The following is a 21,355-nucleotide window of genomic DNA, read 5'->3' on the forward strand; positions in this document are numbered from 1 at the left end:
CCCTCTTACAATCCAACATCCTCATTCAGACCAAGAAAGTCCAAAAGCTCGGATACACAAATTCCTCCTCGAAAATGCGCTGCACTTGCTCAAGAATGAACTTCTCAATCTTGCCAACATTCTTCAACACTTGCTTTCCTTCCTCCGTCTCACCCATCTCGCTCTCGATGTGGATCTCCTCCAGCAGTCCACCGACTTTCTGCGCCTGCCCAGGACCAGGGGAGCGCCCATCTTCGTCTGGTGCAACATAAGCGTCCTCGCTCCCCACCAAAGCTTCAGCGTCTTCAGGGCTGAGGAAGCACAGATGGGCCCGCTTTTTGATGTATGCGAGGATACCCACTCCATCGAACTTCATGCCTGTGATCTTGAGCTTCAAGGGTATGCCTACAAAGCTCGGCATTGGATAGTCTAGCACTACCTCCGCTGTCATCGAGAGCTTGACGTCGCCGGAGTACGTTGCGTGAAACACGACTTGTAGATCGTCCGGGCTGGGCTCGTGAGTTTGTTGCTGTGTGTGGTCATCCTTTCCTTGTCCGTTGTGGAGACCTGATGCATGCCGTGAGTCAAAGTACGACTGTTCGCCTGACACGGGCCGTGAAGGTGGAGTGGCGGTTGGCAGTGGTGAAGGTGAGTCGAATGATTCGGCGTGGTGATGGTGAAAGTTACCTTGAGTCGGTGGGCCATGGTGGTAGTGAGCTCCAGCAACAGCAGCAAGGGGTGTGTTGGTGCCCGAGAAGCCCGAAGCAAACGCAGGGTGGAAATAACCCAGTCCTCTACCTCCTCCGAGGAGAGCTCCTCGCGTCAAGGTCGGACTTGCTGCCCTTTCAGTCGCGTTGTCTTGACCAGATCTCGCTGGGTCAATCTTCTGTTTGGCGCTTCTTGACCCTTGTTCGTGTGCGGGCACTGAGTGTGAGCTCCCATCATCGTCTTCAGTTTCGTAGAAGTCCGGCAAGGGCTCGCAGATGTCCTTGAGGACCACAGCTGGTGCTACCGTGCCAAAGTCAAAAGAATGGACCTTGACTGAGCGGATGAGCTTGGGGAATGAGATCTGCTGGAAGCGTTCGTGTATGAAGTCTTTGATCGTCTCAGCCAGTGCTTCGCCATCTGAACCGCCCGTGAGCGTGTCCCAGTTGATGTCTACAGACATCTGCGTGCGTGATGGCGGCGGACGAAGAAGACCGAGACGGCAAGGATGAAGAGGTGAGGTCGTCGGAAGTTGCCGAGGGCTCAACGGACCAACCTCCTTCTTTCGACTTCTCCTTGCTCTGCCTTTAGGAGGTACTCAATCGGCAACGAACACTGACGACCAACTTGTTCGTCGACCTACCTATTTTACACTGGCTGCGATGCCAATGACTGTCGCCATACCGCGATATACTGCGTAAGATGCTTCCATCGTTCCTCAGCCTTGTTCAACTAGAGACCACCGGCCGCACATTGCCACGCGAAGACACCCATGCAAGTCATTTGCGGAACCCTACGCGCATCTCGCTTCCCTGTATGTGTCACCGGCCTGCCGAACTACTTCTAGAGAGTCGAGAGAGTCAGGTCATGCGGGGAGCAGGCTCCGCTTCATTGCTGTTGCGGCCGTTGAGAAGCATGGTTGATGATCGCCTTTGACGGCTCCCTACTGGATTGCTACTGGGTTGCTACTGGACAGCGCAGTACTTCTTTCTGGACAGACGAGAAACGACGAAAGAATGGTAGACCGAAATCAGTGATCAAAAATTCATTGCTCAATCTTGTGCTCCCGAACGAATACCCCGATCAGAGTCTAAAAGCTGCTCAGTCATGATGTTGCCGCGAGGTCGCCTTCTATCTTTGCGCGCTGCCCCATCATCCTCCGATTACTCCGCCAAAAACACTCAATCCGTTGCCGCCATGGACCATTTCTAGAAGGCCGTCACCCGGACTAGCCAACATCAGTAAAGTACGAATAGAAAACCGCAAGCCAGTACTTACCACTCAATTGCCACCGCACTTGTAGCACTTGGTCTCATGGGTCACGGTGCGCTTGCTGAGGTTGTTGCAAGGCTGGCGCTTGGAGTTGGCGCATGGCGCGACGTCCTTCTTCGCACAGCCGCAACGATAGCGGTGGGTGACCTCGGTGCAGTGGTTGACCAAGTTGCGATTGGGGTTGGGACGGAGGAATTCGCTTTGAAGACTTAGCAGATGATCATCATCCAACGGCTGGTCGGCTTACTCGGCCATGATGAGTGGTTGTTGTGTTTGATCTTCGACTGAAGAAGCTGTTGGCAGTTTGATGTGCAGAGAAGATTGTGGATGTTGGAGTCGAGTTGGAGTGGAGGATGTGCTGAGGGTGTCTACGACGACCTTATATGTTGCCCTGTCGGGGTAGGATCTTGCGGTGAATAGTGGTGAGGTCTTACGATGAATGTCCAACACCTACGTGTCCTGTCGAACGTGGTGCAATGGCGGGTCCAAGTCATCTGTAAGGAGGGAGCTATGATGAAAGCTCTATTCCCTGTTGACATATAGACCCCCATGGAATGGCCTGCAGCGAACCGGTGCACTCGCGCACGGTAGGGCAAGTCCGGAAGGCTTCCCGTATGGTCGCGCTATTCTGATCGTCGCAAGGTGCCGCCGCATGTCATTCTACACCACGTGAGCCCCTTGCTTGGATCACTATTCAAGCAATCGCAGTCGGCATCTCACGGTTGTCCCTGTCGTCCTCGGGCCGTAGTCGCTTCTCGAGGATATCCTGGGCGTGCTCAGTCGTCTGAGTGAGACGTTCTCATCGCGCTTGTCCCCATCAATGTCGCATATTTCCCCGTCCTATGATGCTCGAGAGCAGCATTGCCTGGTACCACGACTCTTAGCAAACGAGATAGTGGTACAGTAATCGGCTGCCTGCTTTGACATGTCGGCAACACGAGTCCCCTTGCTGCCGTACTTCGACGTCGTGATCCAAAGCTCCAATTACCGCTTGGTGGATACGCATGCCAATGCAAGTTCATGATGATCATGATTAGAAAGGCCTTGTCGACATACCCCTGCATTGATGACTCGCGGCTGCCGGGGAGGAGCGGGCCATGGCGGCGCCAACGTTCTTGCATTTGACACCAGCTCGAGATTGCACAACATACGCGCGGGAGAAGCAGTGGGGACGTCGAAGACCTTTGCCCCATGGTTGCTCGACAGCTGTGACAGCGGCGTTGTACAGCGCGCCGATGGGTAGTCGCGTACTCCACACCGCATTGTGTTCTGACTCTCGAAAGACTCGGCGGATCCTGACGAACAAACGTGAGATCACTTGACGATGTTTTGTCAAGCACTGAGTCTCACGACATCCTCCACGGACCACAGCTTCCCAAATTGAGGATGGACTTTCATGTTGCCCGCATTCACTGGAGTACAGGAGCTGGCACGATTGCCTGCCGGACAGTCGTAACATAGCGAAAGGACGTCACAGCTCGTCACCCAGACAGTAACCCACCGGCACGACGCCTCGGGAGCATCGAAGACATCTCGCGATAAGCGCAGCTCTTGCTCCAGCTTTGATCAGGACAAGGAAGACTGTAAGGATTACGGAGCTGGTCGGATCTGGTGCTGTCAGCCACCACTAGTTCAAGGCTTTTGAGAACCTGCTGATTGAGCATTCGCCTCGCAGCATGTGTTTTCTTGCTCGATACACTCTTGGGGAATTTGGAGACACGAAAACACCTTGATAACGATTCACCGCGGACGTCCTTCTCCGCAAACAACATCCCACGCCCAAACCACACCAAACGCTTGACCCGAGGCAACCCGGGGTAGCTTCAACCATCCCGCTCCGTCATGATTGGCTCAAAGACAGCATAGTATCAAAGCATGTCCGGGCAGTTCTCGTGGTATAGCTCTCTGGACCAGCGGATGGCTGTTAGTTCACATGTGAAGGCCCGCTCATAGGCCATTACGTCCTCAGGTTGGAGAGCTGTGACACACCACGAGTCAGCAGGACATGGCTTGTTTTCGGGTCGCAGCGGATGGGTTGGCCTATATAGGTAGTAGCCTCCTTCCTACCTTAGGTACTGAAGTGTACGAGCTCGAGGTACAAGGCCACACGCAACGCAAAGACAATTTCCATCCAATTCGAAACAATCGCTACATCGTAACCGTCTTTACCATCGTTGAAAACAACGACAACGATCAATCGATCAACCAACCCCACCACCAACCAACAAGACCACCAACAACACAACAACAATGGCCCCGTCAACAGTCATTCTCCCATCAACCTTCCTCAGCCTCTCGCCCCTCCAATCCTCACCACCAGCCTCTCCCGTGTCGACGAAAGCAACTCCAGCTCCCATCGCCAAACCAGTCGTCGATGCAAACGTCGCCGCACGACGATCAAGCGACAGCTCCACGACTTCGACGGAGTCTGTTCGATTCCTCAGATTAGGTCCGGATGAGAACGCTGAGTGATGGGCGATCCAACGGCGAAGAATAAATTTCAGTACGATGTGACGATACGAGATAACGACTGCTTAACGAAGTAAATGACCAGGCGTGGCGTCGGGGATGCTTTCGACAAGCGCATAATACGCTGGACGGTTTGAGAAGGGTGGAGAAGCAAGCCTGAAGGACCATCTTCCATGTTATCATTGTGTTCAAACCTTAGCATTCAACATATTTTCACACTCATCAATCGTGTTAGTTCCATACTCCCATGTCGGCGTCGTTTCTCTAGTAAGCCACCATCTGCGGAAACCCCTTCATCTCCCGCTCAAAGTTCTTATGCTGCGAAATCGCATACGTATACGCATCCACAAAATCCGTCGCCCCCTTCACCATCTTGACCGTCTCCCGCAAACTCTCCGGCTTCAACTTCGCCGCCGTTACAACGCCAAAGCTGTCCACGACATCCGAGGACGTACTGAAGTCCATGCCGGGCAAGGAACAAGCATCGCGCACGAATTCGACGGCTTCGCCGACCGCGCCAATGGCTTTGAGATGGGAAAATCCTTCACGGACCCAGTGCAGCGCGCGGCCGTTCTTACGGAGCGTAGCAACGCTGTCCGCGCCGCCGGGAACGAAGACGGAGTCAAACATGGTGCTGCGCATGCCTTCGAGGTGGTGGTCGGGCTTGACGCCTTTGCCAGACTCTTTGCTCTCACCAGCGGCGAAGATGGGAGAGCGGCGGGTCCCGATGGTGTATGGGATGGCTTTTGCAGCCTTCAGAGCAGATACGATACCGTTGTAGGCCCCAGCGTCGTAGCCGTCGGCGATGATGATGGCGACACGGCGGGTCTCGATAGTGGGGTTCTTGGGCTGCAGCTCAGTCTGGCTGAGACGCATGGATGTCTTGCCGTGGTTGGGGCGGCCTGCCTTCTGTGGGATGGGACCACCGACCATCTCGGCCACGGACTGAGCGAGCCCGAGGTCGATGTCTGCCAAGCGCTCGGACATCTTCTCATAAACCCACGGATCGTCGCAATGGTCAAGCTCGAAGCTGAGCGCGAAGGCCATGTGTGCCTTCTCCGGTGGCGACATGCTGTTGTAGAAAAGCTGGGCTTGGTTGAAGTGCTCACGGAACTTCTTCGACCGGAGACGCTGTTTCATGCCCTCGACCTTCTCAGGGTAGTCGATGTATGCGCCCTCCTCCTTTTTAGCAGGCGGGGTTGCCTCGAAGCGATTGGGCCAGTAGTTGACCGAGCCCTTGGTGATGGTATGCCGGAGTTTGCCGTCACGGTTGTTGTTCATCACAGGGCAGACAGGACGGTTGACCGGCAGCTCCTGCCAGTTGGTGCCCAGGCGAGTCAACTGAGTGTCGTTGTAGCTGAAGTTGCGTCCAATGAGCAATGGATCGTCGGAGAAGCCGATGCCAGGAACCATGTGACCCGTGCAGAAAGCGACTTGCTCTGTCTGAGTGAAGTACTCGTCGACGTTTCGGTTCAGCTCAAGCTCGCCAACCATCTGCACGGGTACCAGCTCTTCAGGCCAGATCTTCGTGGCGTCGAGAATATCAAACTCGAAATCGTTCTCCTTGCCCTCTGGGATGATCTGAACACCGAAATCCCACTTCGGGAAACATCCATTGTCAATGGCTTCGTAAAGATCCTTGCGATGGAAGTCTGGGTCCTGGCCCGCAAGCTTCAGTGCCTCGTCCCATACGAAGCTGTGTACACCCAGCTGGGGCACGAAGTGGAACTTGACGAAGAAGCGCTCGCCCTTGTCATTGGTGAGGGTGTACGTATTGACGCCGAATCCCTGCATCATACGGTAGGAGCGAGGGATGGCGCGGTCACTCTGCTGCCACATGAACATGTGAGTGGCCTCGGTATGGAGGTACTGGAAGTCCCAGAAGTTATTGTGGGCTGACTGAGCCTGTGGGACTTCCTTGTCTGGCTCCGGCTTGCCGGCGTGGATGAGATCTGGGAACTTCAAGGCATCCTGGATGAAGAAGACGGGAATATTGTTGCCGACAATGTCCCAATTGCCTTCGTCTGTGTAGAACTTGACGGCAAAGCCGCGCACGTCTCGTACGGTGTCGGCGGAACCGCGGCTACCCAGGACCGTACTGAAGCGCAAGAAGAGGGGTGTGTTGCGAGAGGTGTCTGAGAGCACGCCAGCGCTGGTGTACTCGGCCAGACTTTTGTGCATCTTGAAGGTACCAAAGGCACCAGCACCACGGGCATGGACCACTCGCTCTGGAATGCGCTCATGGTCGAAGCGGTTGATCTTCTCGCGAGCGGCATGGTCTTCCAGAAGCATAGGGCCTGTCTTGTCCTCGGTGGCAACCTTCAGCCAGTCGTCTGTGATGGAGTTAGTAGGTATTTCAATGGCGACTTGCGTAGCGAGAAGTCGTACCAGTGTTCTCCTGCTTCACGCCATAGTCGGTCGTGATCCTGTTCTTCGGATCATGGTAGTTCTTGGTGTCTTTCGAGAGGTCCGCCACCTTGCGGCCTTCGAGAGAGCCATCGAGGGTTTCCTGAAGCTTCTCCAAGCCGGAAGACACAACGCTTGGTGCCATGGTGGATATGATGTGTGTAGTGAGGCAGGAAGAGAGGAAAAAGTAGGATCAGGAAGGCAAAGGGTTTATAAGTGAACTCGTGGAAAGCAGGGCAGCTCTTGCTTCATTGAACGCCACTACGCGTTTGGACTTTGACGGATATCATCACTGAGTCCGCTTCCAATGAGAAGAGGACAGAAGTGAAGACCGGCCCACAACGCGTTTCTTCACGACGTCCTGCAGCCAAACGGAGCGGAGGCGAGCGAATGAAGAGTGGAAGGTCGAGATAGATGGACGTCACGGTGATGCTTCGTACCACCGACGTACATGTAAGGTACACATCCATGTAGGCACAAGCGGACGGGTCGGAAGGGGAAGGCATGTTGAAACCAATGCCGCGCACGCGGTACCGCGACTCCGGTCATGCACGAGCGAAGCAACGAAGATGAGGTTGATGTATCTTGTTCATATCTCGAGCGTTGTGGTCACTCTACACTTTCTAGTTGTCTTATCCAGCCTAGCCCCTCGGCTCCTGTGCCGAACGGTGACCGAGCCCTAAGCGCAGAGCCCCGCGGCGTCGTCCACGTCGTTTGCCTTGGAGACGCCTTCATCAAAACCCTCAGCTGTCAACCTCTAGCATCGCGCAGATGGGCCTCCCAATGGACGACATACACGCCCCGACTGTGGGCTCCGGCCCAACATCGCAGCCCACCGCAAATGGCATAGAGAAGAAGCAGTCCTTCCAGGAACTGATGGCGAAGAAGGAGGATCTCGAGGCCGAGTTGTCTGCGCTGGGATCTGTACTGGACTCTGTATGATCCGCGATACCCCTCGGACAGCGATCGGTGTACTGACCAGGCAGTCTAGCACGGCGTCAACATGAACACTGGTCTGACCACTTTCGACGGCTACCCACGAGCAGATATCGATGTTGCACAGATCAGGACGACTCGTGCTAGGATCATCCGGCTGAAGAACGATCTAAAGGAGGTCATGAAGAAGCTTGAAGTTGCTGTGGAGGAGCACTTTGCTGCCGGAAAAGCTGTGCCCATGACCAACGGGCAGAGTTCACAACAGAGGGCAGGAGGTGAGGTGAATGGCAGCACCGTATCTTCAAGCTCGACCATCGAGCCTCCATTCGCGAAGGTCAATTCCGTGGCAGAAGACAGTCCGGCCGCGCAAGCTGGCATGAGAGCAGGCGACAGAGTGACGAAGTTCGGTGCGGCGAACTACACGAACCATGAGAGATTGAGCAAGGTCGCGCAGGTGGTGCAGCAGAACGAGAACGTATGTTGCAATTGCTTAAATAGTCTTTTCGGATGCGACTGACAACTATCTAGCAAACCATCATTGTGAGAGTGCTGAGAGACACTATCGGCAATGCATCTTCTCGGTCGGTCGACCTTCGGCTGACACCTCGGCGAGACTGGGGAGGGCGTGGGCTACTGGGATGTCATCTCGTACCTTTGTGATCAACATCCGGCCAAATGACGATTATGCTCGAAGAGCAAGGACGAGCCGCCGCTTGAATCGTGACCAAGACCTGCTTCGATGACGGATGACCCCAGACGATCCCAAGAAGCCAAAACTTGCGCCTTCTGGCCGCAGTATTGCAGCTCTGCTGTGAATATAGCCTGCCGAGATGCAGCGCATAGGTCTTGATATTGCAGTGTGCGTATCACGACTGCGGCCCCACTACTCGGCCAGGAAAGGCAATTGCTACTGCCAAAGGTCACGTGTAGGCTGCAGGCACAGGCTGAGGCCACATCCAATCGCAGAGCTACGATTTGAAAGAATCAATGGCCAAATCCTAAGGATATAGAGACCGAGTCATCAAACAATAAATCAAACGACTGACACACCCGAGACCTTTTTACAGTACTATCACTGTCTAATGTCCCGATGTAGTATACAGTTCGACAGAGCTCGCTCTCGCATCCTTCACTCCTACCAACTTCAAAGTTGGGCGTTGTGCAGCTGTAGCTTTGATAAAGCCTTCCGATGCTCGACTACTTCTCTAATGATTTCTTGCCATTCAGCATGATCTGACTTGAACAGAATATGGCAGAAAGATGGGCGCTGATCACGGGCGTGTCAAAAGGTGGTCTAGGCGACGCCCTCCTCCACGAACTACTATCTCGCAACATCAACGTGATCGCCACAGGCCCTACCCTAGCCCAGCTCGACTACCTCAAACCCAAAGCCAATAATACAGCCAAACTCGAGAAGCTCGAACTCGACGTAACATCCCCCACCTCCATCACCGCCGCCGCAACCGCCGTCCGCCACCTCACCAACTCACGCCTCAACTACCTCATCAACAACGCCGGATACGGCTACATGCACCCCCTCCTCGACGCCTCGATCCTCGAAATCAGGCACAACTTCGACGTCAACGTCTTCGGCCTGCTCGCCGTGACGCAGGCTTTCTTCCCTATGCTCCGCGTGGCGAAGGGGGTGGTGGTGAATCAGGCGAGTATTGCGGGGTTGCCGGGGATCTGCCAGCCGTTTATTGGGAGTTATTCGGCGAGTAAAGCAGCGGTGGTGGGTTTGAATAATACGCTCAGGGTTGAGTTGGTGCCGTTTGGGGTTAGAGTAAGTGTTGGCGGAAGCGACTTCTCCGCATATGAGCTGACTTTGCAATTAGGTAGTGACGCTCGTGACTGGCGATGTCAACACGCAGTTCTGGGGACACGTCGAAGGAGGGAGTGCTGGCATTCCGGAATCGTCGTCGTACCAGCCGATCAAGGACCACGTGAATGCGATGCTGCGGGGCACCACCAAGCCTGGCGGTGCTCGCTCGCCTGCCGAGTGGGCCAAAGGTGTTGCGAAGGATCTGTTGGTGTCGAACCCGCCTTCGCACATCTACCGTGGCTTTCTGGCGACCACAATGTGGTGGGTGAGCTGGCTGATGCCGATCTGGCTGCTTGACTGGCTGTTCGCTCGGGAGACGCAGATCACGAAGCTGAAGTCGATCTTGGAAGCCGAGGAGCAAGGAGGCAAGAAGCAACAATAGCTCGGTTCACCTCTTGCCTATCGTCTACCGACGCATCTTCTTCATAACCCGTCTCTTCTTGACATCAAACGCATCCCCAATCCCGTCACCCCTCGGCCCATCCTCGACAGCCCTCCTCTTCCTACTCTTCTCCAGCGCCCCCTCCTTACCCTTCCGTCTCGTCAGCTCACCAATCCGATCAACAGCACTCCCCAGATCTCTCCACTCCTCGCCACCATACCCACCTCTCCTCTCCTTCGCCCGCTGCTTCGCCAGCTCCTTCTTCGACTCCGGTGGCAAACGCACAAGATGCGTCTCCTCGTAATCGCGCCGCTCCTGCTCCTTCGCCATCTGTCTTGCGTCCTTTGTCTTGCGGCCGCCTTGCGCGATCGTGCTGCCTATGCTCGGCACAGCTTGAGGAGCGTTCGAGAGCTCCGTGTTGACGTATTCCTCCATCGTAGCTGACCTAGGCTGTCTTCGTGCCTTCTTCTCCCGTTGTTCGGTGGTGGGCATGGAGGTGGCTGATACGCGTGGAGGTCGGTAGACCCCATCTTCTTTGCTTTTGGACTGGCGTGTCTGCTCGGAGGTGGGACCATTACTTTTGCCAAAGCCTGCGAGATTGGGTCTGTAGGATGTCTGCTCGACCTCTTCGTCTTCGTCCTCATCGCTTTCTTCCTCCGATCTCTCTTCGGACTCGCTGCTTCCATCCGCCTTGCCATTAGTCTGCTTGTTCCCAGCCTCCGCCTGCTTCTCCTTCTGCGCTGCTAGCCTCTCCTCGTCATCCGCTGCCTTTACCACTTTGTCCGTCTGGTACTTGATCTTCTGCTCCAATGGCCGTACACCTCGTTCCAGGTAGACTCTGTGTTCGACCAGCTTCGATGTGATGTCGCTGCTGAGTTTGTGTGCCTCCTCGACGTCCGCACCATCTTTCAGCGACCGAATGACGTTAAGGTTACGAAGGGCGAGCGCCTGGAGATAGGATAGGAAGATTTCGTTCTTCGCATCCAGTAGTGAGATGCCGTTCGTAGGCGGTAGAAGAGCATCTACATCGGGCAGAGCTTGTGACGCAGAGTCTGCGGCTGCCGTGAAGCTCGACAGTGTGTCGAGTAGTGTTGTTGCTGTCGCCATCGCAGTGGTTTGGGTAGTCAAGATGAGAAGTCTCGAAAATTCATAGAAGGCGATTCTCCAGATCCCTTGGCGGCTCAAGATGCGCTCCAATCAGCTTGTCACATTCATGCTACATATGCCAACATGCCGTGGAATGATCTACAGAATGCTGGTAGCTGGTAGCTGGTAGCTGGTGTCAAGAATATCGCAGTCTCCTTTGAGCCAGGTTAGTACCCAAGCTTGGCGGACGGCATCCACCATCAGTATCTGACTGATCATGGTCACGTGCATCACATGCAGGTTGGCCGAGTAAGGCAAGAGCCGCAGCAGCGAGGCAGCCAGCGAAGGATCTCAAACCTGGCATTGCAACCCTGCGCTACCTACATATATCTACCCTTTCCCCGTCCCTGGTCCTTCTCCCTTCCTTCTCCAGCATACTTTCATCCCACTCTTCTTCTATCAATCTGCAACTCTTTAGCCCACCATGTGTCCTCCAGGTACCGATCAGACGACACGAGGAATGCAACGCTGGACTTTGATGGTCCCCACATTGGAAGAACAGTACGACTTAACAGAAGTCATCGACTGCCGCAACAGCTACACCATGTCACTGCAGTTCCTCAAGGAAGACTTCACTTTCGATGCTTTCGACCGGCTAGCAAGGCACGAGTCTGGTACCAAAAGAGACCCGACAGAGTCGTACCGCAATCTCCATACGAGGCGCTCGTCCGCGTCGTCTTCTGCCATCGAGCGCCTGCCTCCGGAGCTCATGTCGATGGTGCTTTCGGACCCAGACCTTTCCTCCAACGACATCGTGTCTCTCGGCCTCGCTTCGAATGCACTGTGGGTTTTATTTCTTGCCCATGCCCAACAAATACGGCGGATGCAATCCTGGGCTGGCAAACCACTGCTATGCACTGGCACTTATCTCATGTCGGTTCCGCCGGCCATCCATACGATGTTCCCAAACTTCAAGACTGAAGAAGAAGAATTCTTCAACCGTCCCGGTAGAGGTCTAAGAGGTGCGCCATGCAGGGGGATGTGTCCTGCTCGGAAATGGAATTGGAATGCGAGAAATAAGTTCGTGGAACGATCGAAGCTGTCGTTGAAAGATGAGCTGGTGAGCGCTTTCATCGCCGTCAGCCCAAAGAGCAACATCCGCGCTGTCGATCTGGCCACTTTGCGGCACACCATAGAGTGGACATTGTCGGCTCACGATGTGCCCAAGCCCCTCAGTAAACAGCAGCAGCGGGCTCAAAAGGCCAGAGCTGCTCGATGCAGGCCAACTCCTACACCAACACATTGGGTCTTGCGCAACATGACGACACGCGAGTACGCCGTACTCAAGCAAGCGCACATCTACCGCAGCGAGCGCAATTACTTCCATATCTCCGGCTTACCTTTCCTCTCCGTGGACAAAGCGCTGCTGATGCGAGTCACCTGGGCAGATGACTCGGATGAGGACGATTACACTGGTCGAGATGAGAGTGTAGCCGAGAAAAGCCTGAAGCAAGGGAGCTGGGCCGGCCATTGCTTCGAGATTGTGAACATGAGAGTTGATGCTTCTCACGAGGGCTGGAGTAATGTGACGAAGGAGCTTCGAGAGGAGGCGAAGATGAAGAAGAGATTTTCTTGAGCTGGTGGTGTCTGTTGCATTGTCCCCAGAGACTCCGGACTGCTCAGGTGCATCAGTACCGCTCGAATTTGAACGTATGTACTCAGCGTAGATACTCAGTGCAAGGAATCATGATTAGGTAGAAGGCCAGGGATGAGCCATGTACGAGGTCTCCAACATGAGTCCTCCACATCAATGCGCTACTGCTCTCGCGGCGGTTTCTGTCTCGTTGTGATATCGTCTACAGACTTAAAGTAGAGAAACAAGGCAGGATGATGGAGAAGAAGCAAAAGAGATGAGGCCGACTCGAAGAAGTCGGTCCTCTGCTGACTAACCGGATCTCGCGTCACTTCACGCGAAGCCTTCTGCGCGGTCGTGAAAACACAACATCGATGAAGATGGCGGAAGACGAAGACAACCCCCCTCCCATCCAGGACTCAAGAGGCAACATGCAGGATGAGGAGCCCGACTTGACTACGACCGTCAGCGACGCAAGCACAGCGCTCTTCAAGTCCAACCTCGAGCGCTTCCGTCACTCTGCGGATGCCATTCAGAACCCCGACGCCTCAAATGGGCCACGGCGCTCCAATCGCAAACGGACAGTAGAAGAGGTCGTCGAGAATCAGCAATCACCTAAGGCCTCCCCGTCCTCAGCAAAGCGACGCCGACAGTCCTCCCGCTACGCGCCTCCGTCCAAGTACGCCCATCTGTCGAAGCTGACCGACATCCTTGAGCCCAACTTGATCGCCTTGTTCGTCGGCTTCAACCCTGGCGTCCGCACGGCGACAGCAGGCCATGCGTACGCTCATCCTTCGAACCTGTTCTGGAAGCTGTTGCACAGCTCGGGATGCACAGATGTCAAGCTGCGACCTGAGCAGGATGTCGACCTGCCACGGCTGTGCTCGCTCGGCAACACCAACATAGTCGACAGGCCGTCAAAGGATGCTGCCGAGTTGAGCAAGGCTGAGATGGCTGCCGGGACGCCGATTTTAGAGGAAAAGGTCCGCACGTGTCGACCCGAAGCCGTCTGCATTGTGGGCAAAGGTATCTGGGAGGCTATCTGGAGGTGGCGTTATAAGCGGGAGATCAAGAATCATGAGTTCCACTATGGCTGGCAAGACGATAAAGAGCGGATGGGCAAGATGCCTGACTGGGATGGCGCTCGAGTATTTGTTGCTACTGCCACCAGCGGTTTGAGTGCGAGTACAAAGCCGGCTGAGAAAGAAGCGATCTGGAAGCCCTTCGGCGAGTGGGTGAAGACGAGGCGAGAGCAGCGAAAATCAGAAAACGAAGAGGAGCAACAAGACGCCGGCTGAAGTGTGTTGGCCATGTGCAGCTTGCTAGTAACGAGGCTGTCACAGCACGCTCTCTCCCCTCTTCGACCTCTCTAACCTGGTCTCATCCCCGCCCAACGACTGGCCAGCTTGCTTGTACGCCATCGACTCGTCCAGTGCCTTCATTAGGCCGTACAGCAACTCCAACCTTGGCACATCGATACCAACGCTCTTTGCCACCCTCACCGGACTGCCGAGTATCGCGTCCACCTCCATACGCCGGCCGTTCAGGACGTCGACAAGCATGCTTGGTTCGATGCCTTTTGTACCGACCCTTCCCTCAGCGCGCTTGAGTTGCTCGCCTGCAGCCGCGGGACTGATCTTGCCGTATCCGAGCTTCTGAGCGACGGCGACAACCTCGAGCATCACATCCTCAATGACCTTGTTGGCTGAAGAGTCTGAAGCTAAGAAAGCAGCATCTCTCGACAAGGTAAGAGCGCATATCGGATTCCATGGGGCGTTGAGTAAGAGTTTGTTCCATCTCTTCTCTTGGATATCGTCGTACCATTTTACTTGGCTGCCAGACTTCTGCATAATATCCATAAACATGTCTGCAGCTTCTCTGACTTCGGTGCTCTTACTATATGCTGATGCCGGAAACGTGCCAAGCTCCAGCGACTCGAACGTCCCCATTTGGATGACTCCGGGTCTGATCTGCGTAGTGGGTAGGTAGACGACACAGCTCAATATCGGATTCTGCGGAAACATCCGAGCATACTCATCCTCGATGCCGACACCATTCTGGATCAGCACGATCGTTGTCTTGCCTTCAGTCACGGCTGGAGCAATGACCTTGCTCGTCTCAGCGTCCGGCAAAGCCTTGGTGGTCACGATAAGAAAATCCAGCTGTCCAGCTTCAGCGGCTTCTCCGGGACTGCAAACAACTTTGGGATGAATTCGTATGCCTTTGCCGTACCGATCGGAATCGATCAGGAAGCCGTTGGCTTTGGCGGCTTCGTAGTTGGAGCGGCACACGGCTGTTACGTCGTACCCGGCCTTCAAGAGGAGGTAGACGTAGATGGTGCCTATTGCTCCGGAGCCGTGGAGCAGTATCCTCGGTGATGACATCGCGGGACGACCATGTGGTTGCTCCCGTGTTAGTGTATGCTGGACTAACTCCGTGCGATGAGTTCTTCGTAGCTTGGACGACGGTGCGGCAGCGATGCTTCAGTGGGTGGGTGCAACGAAGACTCGGTTTGATCAGCAACGCACCGCTCGCACAGTGCTGTGTTTGGAGGTGAGTTCGGCTACGTGAACCCCACCTTGTTGCCCTTTTTCAAGAGATCTAAATGCTTATATAGGTGCTGTCCTGCGATCGCAGCTTTTGAAGGCTCAATAAATTATTCCACACATACAGGCCAGGACGTCAGCACCGCTTGCCCTCCGAACGCAGTTTCTGCTCAGCCTTCGGAGTGAGACGTCACGTTTACATGGTCACGTGAGGTCAGTACGCAATGTCGTCCTTTTTGGCATTGACACGAGCGGACTTTACGGAGACAGAAGGTATTTCCACTTTCACTCGCTTAGAGCGTGCTTCAAATGCTGTTTCCAAAAGTACAAGCAAGACGGTTTCTATGTTGGTTGAGCCCACTGCGGGCAACAAGCTTCGCGCTACTGCTGCAGGAATAAGCAGGCTGCATACCAGGACCTGCGGCAACCTACTTCACATCCACGCCAGCTCTTCCATACACCTTCATACCCTGACACAATGGCGGACCCTCGGCACGCAGATACTGGTCCGCCGCGGATGCCACAGCAGCTAAGCATTATCGTCGGCCAACACGAGGACTGGAGTGGCGTATCGGACCCTCTGGTAAGACGGAAGCTGCAGAATCGTATCCACCAGAGACAATACCGTAAGTCAGGCGTGTTGGAACGTTTCTTGGGAAGCCACTCAGCTAAGCTGCTAACCATTTCTTCCGCATACAGGCAAGCGAAGAGACACGAAGACGACAGAGACAAGGCGCGCTTCTCAAAACCCGGCACAAGCTCGAGACTTGCAGTCACTTATCTGTCGCATGTTCGATGCTGCAGCTGGAGGCGTCCCTTTCGACGCTCGTCAGTGCACAGGCGCAGTGGCCTTCAGCAAGGCCGCCACTCTGGTGCCGGAAGAGGCCCTGATATCCTACTTCCAAGCCTGGCAAAACAGTGTTCACCGTGGTCCGACTCATGGATTGCGGGCTTGTGCGTCACCGTATGCGGATCAAGTCCTCGTACTAGCTAAGTTCAACGTCTTCCGCGCGCTGATGTCCAATTCACTTGCGCTTGGCTTTGCGACAGAGAACGGCATGGACGACGACGCAGCCTCGCCGTTCTGCGACTCATCACAATCTCACCGCGACCTTTCGTCGCTTCCGGTATCTATGTTCCCTACTCGGCTACAACGCGAGATCGACCATCATCCATGGTAAGTGCCTCATGACCAAGACCTCACCCCTCCTCTACACTGTCTTACTGTATTGAAAGCGACATACTTGTCAATGCTTTCCTGTTTCCGCTCCTCGGTCTACTTTCTGAACATGTACTGATGAGTTGTCTCAAGGATCGACCTGCTACCATGCAGTAACATGCGGGACAACATTCTGCGCGCCGAGAACTTTGACGACATGGCGCTATGCGGCGACCTCGTTGGTATCTTTAGCGCCTCGACGCTGAAGGAGGCTGGCCTGCTGGTGTGGGGTGACCCTTGGGTACTGTCCAATTGGGAAATGACGCAAGATTTCTCGAAGCATTGGTCGTGGCTGATCGAAGGTTGTTGGGAACTATGGGCATCGACAAACAAGTGGCGCCAGTGCAGAGGTGAGGAGCCGCTCGCGGTGCTGCGCGTGGAGGAATATCGCACATGGCCCCGATCAAGTGGAGACGCCACGCTGCATGATTCGGACCCATGAGCTGCAACCTTAAATGAACTTACGCCCGCTAAACGCCGTCACTCTCCGGGACATTGAACTACTTATACCGTGCACGACACCACACGACACTCTCTCCAGCACAACTCAGATTGACTTGAACTTGCAGACATCATGGTACACACTCTATCCTTCGGCGATATCCAGGTCCCCTCCCCAGGCTTTGGTGCAATGGGCATCTCCTTTGGCTTGGGAAACAACCTCACGCTCGAGCAAGCCGAGCCTGTGCTGTTGAAAGCCATTGAGTTGGGCTGTACCTTCTGGGACACTGCTGTGAGTAGCAGCATTCTCGATTCGGTGAAGCATTTGTCACGCTAGTGCTGACGTCCTGCAGGTTGTGTATCAGGCCGGCGTGAACGAAAAGCTTCTGGGAGACTTCATCCGAAAGCACAACGTCCGTGACAGAGTCTTCAGTGGGTCTCGCGTCTCTGCATAGCCTTCACAAGTGCTGACAGATGGCTTCAGTTGCGTCCAAATGCGGCTTCGATTGCTTTGGCGATGGGAATGTCACAAACTCGGCCTCCCACATCAAGCAATACATCGAGGGCACGATTGAGCGACTTGGATTCGCCCCGGACCTTTACTATCTCCATCGCATTGATCCAAGTGCGTAGCCAGTACCGCCACACACGGCACAAGCTGACCACACTGCATCAGATACGCCCTTGGAGGAATCGATCCCGGCGCTCGACGAGATTCGAAAGGCGGGAAAGACAAAGTACATTGGTCTCTCCGAATGCAGTGCCGCAACACTCCGCAAAGCGGACTCCAGTGAGCAACGAAAGATCTGTCGCCAAACACTGCCGTCAGCTAATTCCTCGCAGTTGCCAAGATCGATGCTGTGCAAGCAGAGTACTCAGCTTTCGAAACGCTCCACGAGACCGACGGGCTAATCGACACCGCCAAAGAGCTAAACGTGGCTTACGTCGCTTACAGCCCGCTGGGCCACGGCTGGCTCGTCGACAACTTCCCTTACGCAACACCCGACGACTTCGCCCCTGACGACTTCCGTCGGACTGGTAAGCACTTCCAGGCCCCCTCGTCACGACTCTCGACTTCCACAATGAAAGGACGCTAATAGAAGTACCATTTCTAGTTCCTAAATTCCAAGGCGAGAACTTTTACAAGAACAAAGCCATCGTCGAGGAGATCAAGAAGCTCGCCTCCGCCAAGAAGTGTTCCCTCTCACAGATCGCTCTGGCGTGGGTCGCTGCGCAAAACATGATCGCTATTCCAGGGACGACGAAAGTGGCGAGATTGAAGGAGAACTGGGCATCGAGGGATGTGGAGTTGAGTGAGGGTGAAAGGCAAGAGATGCGGAAGATTGTGGATAGTAGCAAGCCAGTGGGGAATCGATACTCGGAGAGGTCGCAGGCGATGGTTGGGCATTGAGTGGGTTGGCAGGCTACATAACAGAAGAAGTGGCAGTTCGATTTTGGCTTGTCCGTAACACCATCGCCCGCTATGAAGCCTCCTGCTGCTAGACGATGCTGTTCCTGCTGTCCCAGAGAACCACGGCTTTGGATGTCTTGACAACTTTTCCAACTAGCGACCGCTTACTTCTAAATGTCTCCTCTGCTCATGGTATTATCCTCAAGGTCGAAAGCCTTCGTGTTCACCAATCGTTATCGTTAGCCGAGTCCGGACGACATCGGCTTGTTGATCGGGCATTGGGTGGCCCACTTCAGGTGCAACAACCCACCGCATCGGCGTGAGACATGACAGCGTAGCCAGTACAACCCAGCCTTCCTTAAGTTGATCCGGACTGTACGTTACTTCTGCTCATATCCTTGTGTACGTCAACATGTCGAAGACACTGCCGAACGACATCTTCCAATTCTCCCTCCTCTCGGCGTTCGAGGGCGGCCTGAAAGACGGCGGACCGCCGGTAGGCTTTCTGCTGAACCATGGCACCCACGGCATCGGGATGTCTGAAGATGGCGAAGGAGACATGATACAAGTGGACTCGGCCATGTACACCTTCGACGAGGACGGCGAAGCTACAAGAGCAGACAAAGAAGACCAGCTCCCGTTCTGCATGGTTACCATCTTTCAGCCCTCACAGCAAGTCAAACCGCCAATCAAAACGACAAGCAAGAAGGTCAAGGAGGTCTTCGAAAGAAGCAAGAACACACCGTTGGCGTTCAAATTGAGCGGTCGGTTCGGCTACATTTCCACGAAGCAGGCGACGTACTGGGACGTTGACGGCACAATTTTTGGCTTTAGCATACCCGCATGGCAGAAAGACATCAGTGGCGAAGGCCTACAGTGCTGCTTCTTGGCTGCGGACAAGCAGAAGGGCGGACGTGTACTGGACTTTGAGACAGGCGAGGGCGCGGCGTTGCAGTGGACAAAGTGCGGCAGGCTACATCTTGGATTTCCACAGGACGAAGAGTTCGAGCAGATACGGCTAAGGAGTAACTCGACATCTTAATGTGACTATAAATCTGGATTACGAACCGTCAACCCCCGTTTGGCAAGCCCGAACGCCATGCCGACTTGGTATCTGCACTTTCCGCCTACAAACAAATCAATGAAGGGATCGTCCGGCTGGACACCGCTGCGGGCTGCCTTCATGTAGCGCTGCAGATCGCCATCGCTTTCGATGAAGGCGTCAATGTGCTCTTGCAGCTCCGCGAACGTCGGCCGGTCCTGCGGGACGTTCTCGAGACATGCTCCAACCAGGCCCATCAACTCTGGGGAATCCCGATGATGCTCGTCACCACGCTGGAAAACATCGCCCTGGACATAGACAAGAGTGGCAATGATCGCGCCCACTCCCCAAACGTTGGTATGCGCGTAAAGAGGATAAGCGTCCAGTAGCTCTCCAGTTTCGGAATCCATGTAAACGTCCTGCTCTGGCGCCTTGTAACCCTTTGTTCCGGAACCCTGATAGATCTCCGGGTTCAATTCATCGTCAGGGTACGCCTCGAAGGCGAGGCCGAAGTCACCGAGCATCGGCTGAGGATACTGAGGCCAGTCTTTTCGCTCGGTATCCAGGAAAATATTTTCCGGCTTCAGATCACGATGGACAATCTCCCTCCAGCCCTCGACTCCTTCGCTACTCACTGAGCCCTTCTCCAGGATCAGTCCGCATTCCACTAGCTTGGAGAAGACCATCCAGATCCACGCTTTGGGCGGAGGGCGCTGCATCATTCGGGCTTGCTTGACAATGCCTCCCACGTCGCCATATGCGCAGAATTCCGTGTACAATCGATACACCAGTCTCTTGGTGTCCACCTCGCATTTCAGCGCCTCCACCACATTGAGTGCTTCAGGTCGACTCCACACCTTCGACTGGCAATGGTATTCCAAAGGTATACGACCAGCAGGGTCTTTCGGGTCCCCGGCCCAGAATGTAGCGTCCACGAGCTGGTACCACTTGAAGTGCGTGTCCTTTCTGGCGGCTCTATACTGGATCCGCTCGTGTTCGTCGACAAGACACCAGAGCGCCGCCGCCGCCATACCATTGCTCAGATTCATTGCCGGCAACCACCTACATCCCTTTGGTATGTCGAGTGCAGTGCCTGCGGGCTCGAACGGCTGCTGCATGACCCCGTCGAACAGCTCTTGGACCGTCTTTTCCTTTTCAGCGAAAGGAATCTTGCGATCATTGCCGAATGGCTGGTGTCGCATCTCATCAAGCGCTGCTCGCAAGTCTTTGGTGATCCGCGGGATGTCGAGCTTCTCCCACCGCGATTTCATTGCTGCGATCATCTTGAGTACTTCGTGTGCATCCAGGGAGACTAAACGGTCGAGATTGAAGTACTTTGCTTTTTCTTCTTCCATATCCTTCAGATCATCGAGGTAGTGCCGCAAATGTTCCACACGCTTCACGTCCCCGTCCCTGAATATTTTGCACTGCTGTTCAAAAGTATTCAGCTGCCGGAACTTCTCCTGCAGATCAGCTTTCAAATCTGCGTATTTATCAACTGGTGCGCGCGTGTTCCCTTGGGACGATTCATCGCTGCTGTCGTCGGGATCGTATCCATCATCATCCGCAGGGTTCTTTGGTGTCCAAAACGGCGGTGGACCATCGTCGTATTCCGTTCCGTCTGCTGACGCTGCGTTGCTTCTCCCTGAGCCGAACATGATGCCACTCCAAGTCGAAACAACGACAAGATCACCTGTGATATCGTTGCGACGGAGAAACAGACTGCATCTCGAGGGAGCAGCTCGTACAATAGCCTTTGCAGCGACCTCAGGACAAAGGACGCCGGATCCGGTCTCAACGCATACTCTTTGTTCCATGGTGCGAACATCTCCCTGAACTGATTCGAGTAACCGGGACGATGACAAAGAAAACCTCTCGGCTCCAGAAATATGATGTATGGTGGTTCTATTTGAAATGTCGCTGAACTGCGGTATGAAACACTCAATATAGTCAGAAGCCAACACCAACCGATTCCACGGTCCCAGCGGCAAGCATGAAAGTCATGC

General features: G+C 54.6%; 12 protein-coding genes across 12 annotated transcripts; 7 read left to right on the plus strand and 5 right to left on the minus strand.

Annotated features, from left to right (window-relative positions):
- Nucleotides 1-25: 25 nt before the first annotated feature.
- Nucleotides 26-1,147, minus strand: MDM12_2 (Mitochondrial distribution and morphology protein 12; the record flags this gene model as incomplete). Its single annotated transcript, XM_064801380.1, has 1 exon — nucleotides 26-1,147. The coding sequence occupies one exon, from the start codon at nucleotides 1,145-1,147 to the stop codon at nucleotides 26-28; it is 1,122 nt and encodes a 373-aa protein (XP_064660010.1).
- A 3,542-nt stretch (nucleotides 1,148-4,689) lies between these two features.
- On the minus strand, nucleotides 4,690-6,976 carry cat1 (catalase 1; the record flags this gene model as incomplete). The annotated part of the gene is made up of 2 exons (XM_064801381.1): nucleotides 4,690-6,758; nucleotides 6,814-6,976. 2 exons carry the CDS (start codon nucleotides 6,974-6,976, stop codon nucleotides 4,690-4,692), a joined length of 2,232 nt encoding a protein of 743 aa, XP_064660011.1.
- A 626-nt stretch (nucleotides 6,977-7,602) lies between these two features.
- NAS2 (putative 26S proteasome regulatory subunit) lies at nucleotides 7,603-8,697 on the plus strand (the record flags this gene model as incomplete). Its single annotated transcript, XM_064801382.1, has 3 exons — nucleotides 7,603-7,767; nucleotides 7,823-8,242; nucleotides 8,668-8,697. 3 exons carry the CDS (start codon nucleotides 7,603-7,605, stop codon nucleotides 8,695-8,697), a joined length of 615 nt encoding a protein of 204 aa, XP_064660012.1.
- A 319-nt stretch (nucleotides 8,698-9,016) lies between these two features.
- Nucleotides 9,017-9,971, plus strand: LTR77_004129 (uncharacterized protein; the record flags this gene model as incomplete). The annotated part of the gene is made up of 2 exons (XM_064801383.1): nucleotides 9,017-9,550; nucleotides 9,603-9,971. The coding sequence occupies 2 exons, from the start codon at nucleotides 9,017-9,019 to the stop codon at nucleotides 9,969-9,971; spliced, it is 903 nt and encodes a 300-aa protein (XP_064660013.1).
- Nucleotides 9,972-9,995: 24 nt separating this feature from the next.
- On the minus strand, nucleotides 9,996-11,078 carry LTR77_004130 (uncharacterized protein; the record flags this gene model as incomplete). Its single annotated transcript, XM_064801384.1, has 1 exon — nucleotides 9,996-11,078. The coding sequence occupies one exon, from the start codon at nucleotides 11,076-11,078 to the stop codon at nucleotides 9,996-9,998; it is 1,083 nt and encodes a 360-aa protein (XP_064660014.1).
- A 273-nt stretch (nucleotides 11,079-11,351) lies between these two features.
- LTR77_004131 (uncharacterized protein) lies at nucleotides 11,352-12,693 on the plus strand (the record flags this gene model as incomplete). The annotated part of the gene is made up of 2 exons (XM_064801385.1): nucleotides 11,352-11,366; nucleotides 11,536-12,693. 2 exons carry the CDS (start codon nucleotides 11,352-11,354, stop codon nucleotides 12,691-12,693), a joined length of 1,173 nt encoding a protein of 390 aa, XP_064660015.1.
- Nucleotides 12,694-13,070: 377 nt separating this feature from the next.
- thp1 (uracil DNA N-glycosylase Thp1) lies at nucleotides 13,071-13,988 on the plus strand (the record flags this gene model as incomplete). The annotated part of the gene is made up of 2 exons (XM_064801386.1): nucleotides 13,071-13,471; nucleotides 13,514-13,988. The coding sequence occupies 2 exons, from the start codon at nucleotides 13,071-13,073 to the stop codon at nucleotides 13,986-13,988; spliced, it is 876 nt and encodes a 291-aa protein (XP_064660016.1).
- Nucleotides 13,989-14,027: 39 nt separating this feature from the next.
- LTR77_004133 (uncharacterized protein) lies at nucleotides 14,028-15,074 on the minus strand (the record flags this gene model as incomplete). The annotated part of the gene is made up of 1 exon (XM_064801387.1): nucleotides 14,028-15,074. The coding sequence occupies one exon, from the start codon at nucleotides 15,072-15,074 to the stop codon at nucleotides 14,028-14,030; it is 1,047 nt and encodes a 348-aa protein (XP_064660017.1).
- Nucleotides 15,075-15,714: 640 nt separating this feature from the next.
- On the plus strand, nucleotides 15,715-16,897 carry LTR77_004134 (uncharacterized protein; the record flags this gene model as incomplete). Its single annotated transcript, XM_064801388.1, has 3 exons — nucleotides 15,715-15,862; nucleotides 15,936-16,413; nucleotides 16,549-16,897. 3 exons carry the CDS (start codon nucleotides 15,715-15,717, stop codon nucleotides 16,895-16,897), a joined length of 975 nt encoding a protein of 324 aa, XP_064660018.1.
- Nucleotides 16,898-17,029: 132 nt separating this feature from the next.
- Nucleotides 17,030-18,307, plus strand: LTR77_004135 (uncharacterized protein; the record flags this gene model as incomplete). The annotated part of the gene is made up of 6 exons (XM_064801389.1): nucleotides 17,030-17,188; nucleotides 17,250-17,328; nucleotides 17,381-17,521; nucleotides 17,573-17,686; nucleotides 17,740-17,934; nucleotides 18,012-18,307. 6 exons carry the CDS (start codon nucleotides 17,030-17,032, stop codon nucleotides 18,305-18,307), a joined length of 984 nt encoding a protein of 327 aa, XP_064660019.1.
- Nucleotides 18,308-18,719: 412 nt separating this feature from the next.
- LTR77_004136 (uncharacterized protein) lies at nucleotides 18,720-19,329 on the plus strand (the record flags this gene model as incomplete). The annotated part of the gene is made up of 2 exons (XM_064801390.1): nucleotides 18,720-19,270; nucleotides 19,320-19,329. 2 exons carry the CDS (start codon nucleotides 18,720-18,722, stop codon nucleotides 19,327-19,329), a joined length of 561 nt encoding a protein of 186 aa, XP_064660020.1.
- A 25-nt stretch (nucleotides 19,330-19,354) lies between these two features.
- LTR77_004137 (uncharacterized protein) lies at nucleotides 19,355-21,353 on the minus strand (the record flags this gene model as incomplete). The annotated part of the gene is made up of 2 exons (XM_064801391.1): nucleotides 19,355-21,181; nucleotides 21,318-21,353. The coding sequence occupies 2 exons, from the start codon at nucleotides 21,351-21,353 to the stop codon at nucleotides 19,355-19,357; spliced, it is 1,863 nt and encodes a 620-aa protein (XP_064660021.1).
- Between the last annotated feature and the right edge of the window lie 2 nt (nucleotides 21,354-21,355).

Source organism: Saxophila tyrrhenica (genome assembly GCF_035928015.1).
Source record: "Saxophila tyrrhenica strain CCFEE 5935 chromosome Unknown scaffold_6, whole genome shotgun sequence".
Lineage (NCBI taxonomy): Eukaryota > Fungi > Ascomycota > Dothideomycetes > Mycosphaerellales > Extremaceae > Saxophila > Saxophila tyrrhenica.